At 38.7% G+C, this 12,487-nt stretch overlaps 1 protein-coding gene across 2 annotated transcripts in view; it reads right to left on the bottom strand.

Moving 5' to 3' along the window:
• ddx31 (DEAD (Asp-Glu-Ala-Asp) box polypeptide 31) overlaps nt 1-12,487 on the bottom strand; it is a 136,550-nt gene that overhangs the window by 123,874 nt on the left and 189 nt on the right. For both annotated transcript variants that reach the window (XM_028808571.2, XM_028808572.2), the window contains exons 2-3: nt 3,031-3,154; nt 1,169-1,500 (exon numbers count right to left, since the gene is read on the bottom strand). In XM_028808571.2, the coding sequence (XP_028664404.2) occupies nt 1,169-1,500; nt 3,031-3,129 (431 nt within the window). In that variant the 5' untranslated portion in view covers nt 3,130-3,154. The remainder of the gene's footprint in view (nt 1-1,168; nt 1,501-3,030; nt 3,155-12,487) is intronic.

The following is a 12,487-nucleotide window of genomic DNA, read 5'->3' on the forward strand; positions in this document are numbered from 1 at the left end:
CAGACACAAACACAGAGATACCCGCTAAAATCACCTTTTCTCAAGACACACACACCCACCCATATACACACATACATGTTGCCCCCAAAAACATGCTGTGATGGACGGCCGGCAGCTCAACCTGGCCGGGATGCCCCTGGAATAGAAGGATGGGGGAAGGCAGCAACTTCCCAACACTGCTTCCCCCAAGATGCTAGATGGCAGCTTCCATGGAGTGCAGTGGTACCTCGGATTCCCGCAGGGTACTATGGGACATGGAGATCGGATACACAGCCCTGCTGGGTGCCGTGGGTGACACCAGGAGGAGCTGTCAAAAGACAAGGGGATTTCGGTTTCCAATATAGACCAGAAGTGCTGACAAGTCATGTGAACAGAAGAGGAGAAGCACTTCCGGGTCAACGACTATATAAAGGACTGGTAGAGACCCAGCAAGCGCGACAGAGTTGGAAGGGAATGTGGCAGAGCTGCTGGGAGGAGAGGAGAAGATTTATTGTGTGTTTATTAGTGTTTCTGTATGGTGGCGAAGGTGCTTCGAGGCATCACTATTATAAGAGAAGGAATAAAAGATACTTTTGGTGCTTTTACCTGGTGTCTTAAGCGTTTGTCTATCGGGTTTGAGGAGTGACAGTGCCCTCTAGTGTCACAATGTACAACACTTTCCATACTTCAGTCAGAAAGAACATGAAATATATGCAACCAAATATGACGTTAATTTGAAACATCACATATGCTGTAGGATATTCAAAAAGAGAACATGCTAGATTCCATCATGAAGCCTAACCATTGATCACAAAACTGTGTGGAGGATGAAAACGTTTTGTCATGGCTCATCACTGGGTATGACTTTGAACGGAAGACTAAAAGACAGTCAATGAAATGGCATCATCCAATTTCATCTCTAAATACATAGTTTAAGATTATTCTTTCAGCAAGGAAGGTATTACCTCTGCTTTTTGTGAAATATGGGATATTTTTGATAACCATTATGGCAAGTGTTCAAAGAACTAATTATGATCTATATAATCAAACACTCTTAAAAAGTTGTAAAAGTATTTAGTATTAGTACTCCATCTAGTTATTCTATGATTGTTAGAACAATGCTGAAAGGTTTTTTGGGCAACCATTGAATTATAAAGATGGACATACAAATTGTTTTTTGAAATATTACCTTTGAATGTCTGGTATGAGCGGGTTATTTTTAAAAAGAGAAGAAGTCTTCACTGAACAATGACCTTCTCCTTCTCTTTTGTCTCTGCCAGTCATATGTGCTGAGGCTTGCTGTTTCGGTGCCACCTTGACCTCAGGAATAACCTTCACTTTTGGTTTAGTTAAAATCTCAGACATAATTTTTGGTGAAGGCTCCTCTTCTTGTTGCTTTGTGATTTCCTTCGTCTTAGGCATCTTTACTGTAGACTGAGGGGAGGTAGTAACATGGGTTTTTTGTTTAGGAGGGGGGGCATCATCTCCAATGGCCTTCCTTTTTCTTGCCTTTTTCTCTTTCTGAAGAAGGAAGAAAGTAATCTTAATAGTTTCACCACTATGCAAGACAGCAACATAAAGAACTTTTAAATAAAACAACACAAATGAGATGTTCAAGAAATATTATAACAAACAACAACAACAGCACTGTAAAATATACACCAGAAATACTAAAAGAGAGGAAAACCTTTGAATGGGGTAAAGATAAAAAAAGCAATCACAGTCAGGCATTATAAAGGCATATTGCTGTAGGTATGAAGGAATCCCAGCAGCGTTTCCTGTTACACTTCTGTTAAATATTTGTTTTTTTGCTAAAATTTCTCACTGCTAGTGTTGTGATGTGAAATTTTGCATACAAGTTGATAAATATTTTGCATGTCTTTATTTGTAACTTAGACAAAGCAATGTAATATTAGTGCTACATCATTGATAATAACAACCCCTTTTAGGAATGAGTCTCTTTGTAATTTTGTGACAGGGTTAGGGAAAGTGCCTCAAACAAGTTTGGCTAATATTCCCCTGCTAAAGTCTCTCAGTCAACCCCCACAGGAAACCCAGGCTGCCAAACTGCCAATCTTTACCTTAACACATGGTTTGGAGGGCAGGTGTGAAGGTATACTATCCCCCCATTGGTCTGAAGTATAGCTGTTTAGAACTGTCTTGTATCAGAAGCCTTTAAGTACCATGCCGTCCTTTTGGCTCTAGGGGTTGAACAGAAAACCTATAAATTTGCTTGCTTTACCTCGCTCTTTCTCTCTTACCAAACTGATGAAAGACCATCTCACACCATGAACTGAAAAGGACAACACAATGAAGAGCACAGCTCGGTAGCCATATTGAGACAGGCATGTGGCCTGTTCTGAAGAAAGCTGACCACAAATGATGCCTTAACTAGAGACATTTTAAGAAACTAACAAGTCCTTGTGCTGTCTGAAACTACACACCACCATTTATCAGGTTGTATGGTTGCCAATATTCAAATGTACTTTGCATATTGTTATTATTTATGAATATTATCAATAATACATTGTTTAAATTTTAACTTAACTCCTGCTTGTTTTTTACTACACCTAAGTGGCTGAGGTTATAAATGTAGAAAGAAAGGTGGGGAGAAGTTATATACTATAATACCTTATAAACAGTGAGATTTGAGGCATTCTGACAAAGGCTACATATTAATAATACAAAAGGGGAAAGTACATCCCTCCCTCTCATTTTATTAGACTCACCAACAGCAGTCTGGAGGACTGCTGTTGGCACCCCACCCATTTTCTGAAAGACCCGCCTCTTCCACCACAGGGAGTATTTAAACAGACGACTCATCAGAAACCAGCAGTCACAGGTGACTTGCATCTGAACAAGACATCACTTCCCTGATCGTACCCTGGCACTATTTCATTATTTAATTTTGTTTTAACTTTTTGACAAAAGACCTGCCATTAAACGGGAGTGCATCCTGTGGTGACCCAATCCTTTCCACATCTCTTTTGGTATTCTTTTAAACAGACAAACCCCCCTAATGTTTTTAATGCAGATGTTACACAGACTCACCCATTTGTCTGCAGTCTTGAAGGAAAAACTCTTATTTTTATAGAAGACTGGTACATCGAGGTTCTCAGTAATATTCAACATTAATCCATCTTCTGCCATTTTATGTGATGGGGATTTTTCAGGGCTAAAAAAAAATATATATATATAAAACATTACAGATTACTTTGCAAATGATTCAAGTACAGTATCAGTACAATTAAAACAAAAACAGATTATAAAAAGCTTTGGTTATAATAAATCCCTGAATTAAACACTATGGCTTTCAGAATATGCCTAAAAGTCTATTAAAAAATAAATACTACAGATGTGTGCTAAAATTTGAAGTCAGACAATGCAGTTAAAAAATTAACAAAATGCAATGAATACATAATACATGAGGTATAGTTACGTATATGAAAAAAAATAAAAAGTGTTTTGATTTTGACCATGCAAAAAGAAGCAATTGTAAAAATTAAAAAAGTACTGACATTAAAAAATATTATTTAAAATGTGGTTCCGACAATGCATTAAATATTCCTGCAAACTGTTGTCACTGAATACATGTACTAAATAAAGATCTTAAATTAATACACTAAAAAAAAAAAAAAAAAAAAAAAACCTTTCACACCAGAGCTTAGGCAAACCATGAAGCAGACAGGACTTCCATGTCCCAGCATGCACAGCAGTAAATTGCAATTTCACTTTGTCAATAGGGCATGTAATCTTACAACACATCTGATATAAGCGCAGTTATGCCTAAAATTCTACAGAAAAAAAAGTAATTCCAACAATCCCTAAAAATAAAAACTCTGATTTCTAGTGATCTAATATGCCGTCTATGTCTTTCTGCACTCACATTACAGACAAACGTGTATGAAAAAGTGTTTGCCCCTTTACTATTTTTGAATTATTGCACAATTGTCACTGTAAATTTGGTCAAATTTTTCCATGATTTGTCATCACACATTGAGAACACAACAAGAAAAAGGAAAAACCCAAGACTGATGTACAAGGTAATTAAAGACGTAGAATAAAATGTTAATGAGTAAACCCCACCTAATTAGAGAGATAATTATGGGCAGCTTGTCTGACTAATTCCAGTACCAATCAGAGCTGATTTAGGCCTGCCCTGACCAATTGTATTGTATTGACCAATACAAATCTGGTCAATTTTTACCTTTATAATATATATATATATATATATATAAGGGACAGGGGATGATTAGGGGGCTAGGATGACCAAGCTGTGGTGGATCATTTAGCCAGGATATCAGGGTACTCCCTACTCTTTGCAGAGATGCCCAGGCATGTTTTATGGCCACGGAGAATCAGAACCTTGGTTTTACGTTTCCTCCGAAGCGCAGTGCCAATTTGTATAGTATGGTATAGCTGTCACTGCACATTAAGACCACAGTGCAATTGCCCCCAACTGTCCTCATTAACACCCCTTTCAGCAGCAACCTAAGTTTTTCCTAGAAGTTCTCACATCCAACTACTGCTTGGGCCTAAACATGTTTACTTTCAAGTGGATTACCTGTCCTGAAGTACAGGTGGCACAGCTGCAGGATATACCTTGTATAGTACATCATGTTACCAAAAAAAAAAAAAAAACAAATGTCAAAAGTTCTAAAAACCTTCAAGAAATGGGAAATGTAAATGTAAGGCTTGTAATTCCATTTCTAAAGCTCTGCAGCTCCAATTAACTGCAATCAGAGTCTTAACTGTCCACATAACGGCTCTGATTCTTAAACAGTAGTTAATCTTCGCATAACTGGCCATCCTACCAAATAAATCTCCCAGTAAGCACAGGGATCAAGGCATAAAAAAATGATCTCTGGATAGAACGCCAGTTCATCACAGGGTGAACAGATACACAGCCACATATATCAGGTGCCACTTTAACAATGCCAGTCTACCTGACCTGCATGCCACAAGACTGTGGGAGAAAACCAGCGCAGACATGGGGAGAATATCAAAACTGCACAAAAGGAGCACCCGGAACCCAATGCATCACAACATGCAAAAACAAAAATGTCTAGCATTTTTGTACTATTATAGGCCTATTTGATATTACTAGAGCTGTATATGATTCACATTTTCAAGTTAAAAGGGTTTATTATTATTATTTAATCTACAGACAGGAGCAACATAATTACTGCTATCACATTTTTTATTATAATGGTTGTTCTATGCTACCATAAATTAAAAGCCTAGATACAATTCATTGTGATGTACTGTGCAGTCATACTTAGCATGGATGTTCAGTGTCACTTAATTAGAGACAGACTTACAGTTTTACTTGGCCTCTGTTTAATTACACTTATCATCTATCACTTTGGTTGTGCCTTAGCAGATGAGTCAGCCCTGACTGGGCCCTAGTTCATTTCCTGGCTAGAGTAATTTCTGTGTAAACTTTCCATGTTCTCCGTGTGTTGGTGTAGGCTTCAAACCCAGAGTTCTAAGACTCGCTTTCATATGAAATATAAGAGTGTGTCAGTGGAGAAGCAGCGCATTTGACGATAGTCCAACCCCGTGTCTCTTTGCAACACCTTACCACTGAAAAAAAAGCTTTTCAAAAAATAGATTAATGAATAGCTTTTCTTCTTCTCAAAACACTGAAAAATGTTTATTGCATGGACCACCCAATGTGCTTTACACGTACAAAGCCTATGTAGAATTGTTTACATGTGTTTTTTTTTTAAAAAAACGGACAAGTAGAAAGAAAAAGTGGTTGAATTGGAATAACAAGTTGAATGACAGAAACTAGAATGCCAGACTTGAGGATGAATGTTCAGCAACTGAACTGCATGTCTTCTCCAAGGCAGGCAGTGTGGTATAGTGGTTAAGGCTTTGGACTTCAAACTCCAAGGTTGTGGGTTCAAATCCCGCTGTGTGACCACGAGCAAGTCACTTCACCTGCCCAAGCTTCAAATGGGGAAAAACAAAATAATAGTAATTCTTTACATTTGTATAGTACTTTTCTCGCTACTCAAAGTGCTACAGTGGGTGGGAGGCCACATAAGCAATCACCAATATGCAGCATAAACCTGAATGATATGATAGCAGTCACTCTGTGTCTGTACGCTCACCACACGAGTTGTTAGATGGTGAAGTGGTGAAAAAGAGACAGAGGATGATTAGGGGGCCAGAATGACAAGGTTGTGGTGGACAGTTTAGCCTGGACATTAGGATACACCCTGCTCTTTATGAAGGATGCCTAGGGATGTTTTATGACCACAGGACCTCAGTATTACATCTCATTTGAAGGATGGCACCATTTTTCAGCAGGGTATCGCTGTTATTGGACTAGGGCATTGGAATCCACATACAGACCACAAGGTAAGAGCAACCTGCTGGCCTCACCAACACCTCCTTCAGCAGCAACCCAGGCTTAGGTCTCTCAGAACTGGCTGGACCTGAACATGCTTAGCTTCAGGTGGATTACCTATTCTGAAGAACATGTGGTATGGCTGCATGTTACCAACTGCATTTCTAATGTTTTAAGTCACCTTGGATAAATACGTCAGCTAAATAAGTAAAAAATAATAATTCATTGTTATTTAAGGTTTTAGTTACATAATTGTTTTTCTTGTTTAAAAAACTTTGTATTTCATTATCATGAGACTACTTTTGTTGTTCCAGACTACTCCCACTACTGTCCAGAAATGTTGTTAGGGACAAAAGGTGATTCAATCAGGTGTCAGTAAGCTTTCTCTTGGTGGACCACAAAGGGACAACAGACCTCACTTCTTATAATTAAATTAGATAATCTGAAGATCATAAGTTAACTGGAATTCATCTTCACTATCTTTTTTTTATCTAGTGTCAAAAGGAATGTTTCCATATATTGAGCTCCTTGTTAACATTATTACTCTGATGGCTCTCTTCAGCTTGCAATGTTTATAAATAAAGTATTCACCACCTTGAAAGTTTCACGTTTTACTGTAATACAACATTAAATCACATCAGAGTTAATTTGGCTTTTCTGACACCGAAAAACAGAAAAAGACTCTTTAATGTCAAAGTAAAAACAGATCATTACAAAATGGTCTAAATGAATTACAAATATAAAACACAAAATAATGGATCTCAGACATATTCACCGCCTAAATCATCACTGGTTCAGCCCCATTAGTTTTAGAAGTTATAGAATTTATTCAATGGATGCCCCCTGTCTGGGGTTTCACTGGCCTGTAGTCTAAAAGCACCTGCATGTGGAAGGGCAGACTTGAAGTGAGTCAATATGGTGATCTAAACAATGAAGACACAAGACAACTGCAAGCAATTCCATTAAAAGGTGACTGAAAAACAGGGGATGGGGACAAGAAAATCTCCACGTTGTTGAATAGCCTGTTAAATCATTCATTAAGAAATGGAAAGAGGATAACATAGATGTAAATCTGTCGTCCACAAAAACTGGTCAGGGAAGAGGGAAACCTACAAGAGACCGCAGGGAACTCTGAAGGATTAACTACAAACTACAGTTGACGAGACTGTAGAGACTCTTCATTCAACAGCTGTGCCTGGTTGTTTCACCAGTCTCAGTTTTATGGGACAGCAGCAAAGAGAAAAAATGCCCAGGACATTTCAGCAGAAGGCATATGGGAAACTTTGAAGTCAGATGGATGAAGGTTTTGTGGTTGGATGTGACAAATATTGAGCTTTAAAGCTATCAAACTAAACACCATGTTACACTGTATATTATCATAATCACATCATTCCCACCACTTAGCATGGTGGTGGCAGCATCAGGTTGTGGTGGATGCTTGGTTGCAGCATGCCCAGGAAAGCTTGTGAGGGGATAATGAATGGAGCAAAACACAGGCAAATCCTGGAGAAAAACCTAATGGTGTGTGAAAGAAACCTGAGCCATTGGAGAACTTTTGTTTTCCAGCAAAACAACCCAAAGTGTAAAATTACAAAATAGCTTCAATGTTAATATCCTGGAGTGGCCAAGTCAAAGTCCAGATCTCAATCCAATTGAGAATTTGTGACTGAACTTGACAAAGGCTTTTCACTCACGATCTCCATGAAACCTGACAGAGAGCTTTGCAAAGAAGAATGGGGTAAAAATGGGAAAGCTGACAGAGAGATGGGGATATCTGTGCACATAGACTCAAGGCTGTCATGGCCAGATACTAAATACTCACCTAACAGGTTTAACACTTATACCAGTGGTTCTCAAACTGTGGTCTGCGGACCCCTGTGGGTCCGCGAGACGACCATAGGGTGTCCGCAGAAAGGGTGTAAATTGCTTACAATTAATAACTTCTTCGCTAAACGCCATTTTATCCAATCGGATAATGCGAATAATAATCAACTCGCCCCTCACTACTGTTTATATTCTATATTCTATATATAGTATATATATGTCTATTACGAACTATTCTATGATGACGTCATTATAGACGCAGCCTGTAATCATGCACAGTTTATGATTAATTATTAAGTTATACGGTGGTAATTCTTGCTTGTTAAATTGTTTTTCGCACGCCCAACTAATGTATGGATAAATATTTGAAGTGTAAGCGGATATCTGAAGAAGAGCACGGGGGTAATGGAAATAGTGGCAATGAACTGAGACATGATGCCAAGAGAGAGTCCGCACCACGTAAGGCAAAATTATGTAAATATGATCCTGAATATTTACAATTTGGATTTATACCGTACAAAGACAACAGTGATCAGCCACAATGTGTCATTTGTTTAAACGTGCTTTCGAACGAAAGTTTGAAACCTGCTAAACTGAAGCGCCATCTTGTAACAAAGCATAATGAACTAAAAGACAAACCCATTGATTTCTTCAAACGTCGAGCAGAAGTGTATGCAAATCAGCAGAAAATTATTAGCACTGCGACAACAGTGAATGAAAAAGCTCTTAAGGCTTCGTATATTATGGCAATGCGAATAGCTAAGAGCAAAAAAGCACACACGGTTGCGGAGAGTTTGATGATGCCAGTGGCTTTAGAAATATGCAAGATAATGTTAGGAAAAGAAAGCAGCCGAAAATTACTGTCTATACCAGTATCAAACGATACCATCAGAAGGCGAATTTGCAACATGTCCAATGACATCCAATTACAATTGGTTGAGCGCCTACAAAGACAGTACATTTGCCATACAGTTGGACGAAAGTACCGATATTGCAGGCCAAGTGCAGTTACTGGTCTATGTTAGATATTGCTTTGACAATGATGTGGTCGAGGACTTTTTGTTCTGCAAACCTGTGCCACTTAGAACGACAGGTGAAGATATATTTGCAATGCTAAATGATTTCTTCATTGCTAACAAGTTTGAGTGGTCCAGCTGTATTGGAATTTGTACGGACGGAGCTGCAGCAATGACAGGTTATAAAAGTGGGGTTGTTGCACGCGTACGAACTGTTTCTCCGAATATTACTTCCACACATTGCATGATTCATCGCTAAGCTCTTGCTAGTAAGAATTTAAACGAATCCTTCGGTGAAGTGCTAAATACATGCATTAAACTAGTTAATTGGATAAAGTGCAGACCGTTGAATGGACGACTGTTTGCTGCACTGTGCGAAGAAAGCGGCTCAGATCATCGACATCTGCTGCTACACACAGAGGTTCGCTGGTTGTCACGCAGAAAGGTACTTCAACGCGTCTTCGAGCTTCGCAGTGAACTGACATCATTTTTGATGGATAAAAACTCAGAGCTGGTGAAGTTTGTTTCAGATAATGTATGGCTTGCAAAATTGGCTTACCTGGCTGATATCTTTTGTCAACTTAATGCACTTAACACATCACTGCAAGGCAGAGATTCAAGCGTGTTGAAAACAACAGACAAGATAACTGCCTTCAAGAAAATGTTGAGAATATGGAAGACACGAGTACAAAATAAAAGCTGTGATATGTTTGAACTGTTAACTGAATTTCTGAATGAAAACAATATGGCCATTGATAACTTGGCAACAGATATCTTTGACCATTTGTTGGCGATGGAAGAATACTTTGACAGGTACTTTCCAACAGATAACACTGCAGATTATGACCGGATCAGAAATCCATTCAGTTGTCAGCTGACCGACTTGACCGGGAAGGAAGAACAGCTGGCTGAATTGTCTAGTGACAGAAGTCTCAAACTTAAATTTCAAGAACAAACATTAACCTCGTTTTGGTGCAACGTTAGGAACGAATATACACTTTAAGCTGGGAGAGCATTGACTGTGCTGGTCCCATTTGTAACTACCTACCAGTGCAAAGCATCGTTCTCAGCATTAGCTGTGATAAAATCTAAGTTTAGATCGTGTCTCCTGGTGGAAGATGACATTCGAGTGTGTCTATCAAAAATCTCACCAAGGATAGACCTTCTCTGCCGACAAAAGCAAGCCCACACATCTCTTTAGTTTCTATGAGTATTAGAGTCTAATGTAATTGTATTTGTAATACATTTGAATGTATTAAATAATTAAAACGTTTACCACTGGTAGGTAGCCGTAAAATTAATAGTCTTACTCTTTATTATTAAATGAACAATGTTGTATTGTAGTTATGCAGTATGGGTATTATGCATTAAATATTGTAGTTGTACTTGTTTTGCATTTTTTGTTTTTGCTAAGCAGTCTTTAGTCCTGTGACTGTCGTATGACACTGTATCATTGACTGTCAATAGTTAGTGTTGTTATGATATGACTACAAAGAATGATTTATTTTATAAAGTCAACTTCAGATAAAAGAAGTTTACACTTTATGCCTGTGGCTATGCTATTATAATTTGGGTTGACAAATCAGGCCGCATCAGGGGTCCGCGAATATCGTATGGCTTGTAAAGGGGTCCCAGGACTGAAAAAGTTTGAGAACCGCTGACTTATACAACCGATTATTTAATGTGTTAAGAGTTGTAATTATTACTACTTGTTATTTTTCTGATGTCTTCATGCAAAGCGACTTACAACATTTGAAATACAATTGGTTACATTTCTATTGTTTTTCAGTTGGCGGCACTGGAAGATGAAGAGACTTGCTCATGGTCACACATGGTCAGTAGCAGGATCTGAACCCACAACTTGGGAGCTTGAAGTCAAAAGCCTTAACCACTACACAACACTGCTTGCCTAATTATATTAGACCATGTTGCATGGACCTGTTTTCGTTTTGTCATTAAAGTGTATTTTTTCTGCTGACCTGACTAAAAAAAAAAAAGCCAAATGAAATCCATTGGGATTCAATGTCGCAAAACATAAAGTGTAAAAACTTCCAAGAGGGTGAATATTTTTTTTTAATTGGCGCCTTATAAATGGTTGATGGGGAGAGCCGAGGGTGATCACTACATCAAATCACCATCTACTTATTAGAGATAGATAGATAGATAGATAGATAGATAGATAGATAGATAGATAGATAGATAGATAGATAGATACTTTATTAATCCCAATGGGAAATTCACATTCTTCAGCAGCAGCATACTGATACAATAAATAATATTAAATTAAAGAATGATAATAATACAGGTGAAAAAAAACAGACAATAACTTTGTATAATGTTAAATGTTAACGTTTACCCCCCCTGGTGGAATTAAAGAGTCGCATAGTTTGGGGGAGGAACGATCTCCTCAGTCTGTCAGTGGAGCAGGACAGTGACAGCAGTCTGTCGCTGAAGCTGCTCTTCTGTCTGGAGATGACATTATTTAGTGGATGCAGTGGATTCTCCATAATTGATAGGAGCCTGCTGAGCGCCCTTCGCTCTGCCACAGATGTTAAACTGTCCAGCTCCATGCCAACAATAGAGCCTGCCTTCCTCACCAGTTTGTCCAGGCGTGAGGCGTCTTTCCTCTTAATGCTGCCTCCCCAGCACACCACTGCGTAGAAGAGGGCGCTCGCCACAACTGTTTGATAGAACATCTGCAGCATCTTATTGCAGATGTTGAAGGAAGCCAGCCTTCTAAGGAAGTATAACCGGCTTTGTGCTTTCTTGCACAGCGCATCAGTATTGGCAGTCCAGTCTAATTTGGATTTTAGCAAATATGTGATGCCCTCAAACGTGACCAGATGACATAAATGTGACTCTTTAGAAGGCAAAGATGATATAACGCGTGTGAAAAATAGGATGCCTCTCAGACAGGGTTGGTTCCTTTGTCGTATTTAGTGACGATGCCAAGTTGTTGCTCCTGCCTTGCGTCCTACTCAGGATTCAGCGGTCTCATAAAGTAAGTATGGGATGTTTATACGTTTGTCTCTTTGCGACAACAGAATGAAAGAACGGATGAAAAACGAACGTTGCTATTGTGTATTATACTGAGGTGTCATGCCAAATCAGATATGCAAACATACTTTTGTTTTTGTTTTAATCCACTGACTACCATCATAACCGTGATGCCCCCAGCTTTTCATTAAGAGTTTGCATCTCAGACAGCACAGGGCAGACAATTCTATTAAGCGAACGGCGTTCCTATTCTGTCTCTCTGTAAACGGCGCACCCCCGAAATCTCAATCATAATAGAAAACGTGTAACTACA

The sequence above is a fragment of the Erpetoichthys calabaricus genome, chromosome 9 (assembly GCF_900747795.2).
Source record: "Erpetoichthys calabaricus chromosome 9, fErpCal1.3, whole genome shotgun sequence".
NCBI classification, from domain to species: domain Eukaryota; kingdom Metazoa; phylum Chordata; class Cladistia; order Polypteriformes; family Polypteridae; genus Erpetoichthys; species Erpetoichthys calabaricus.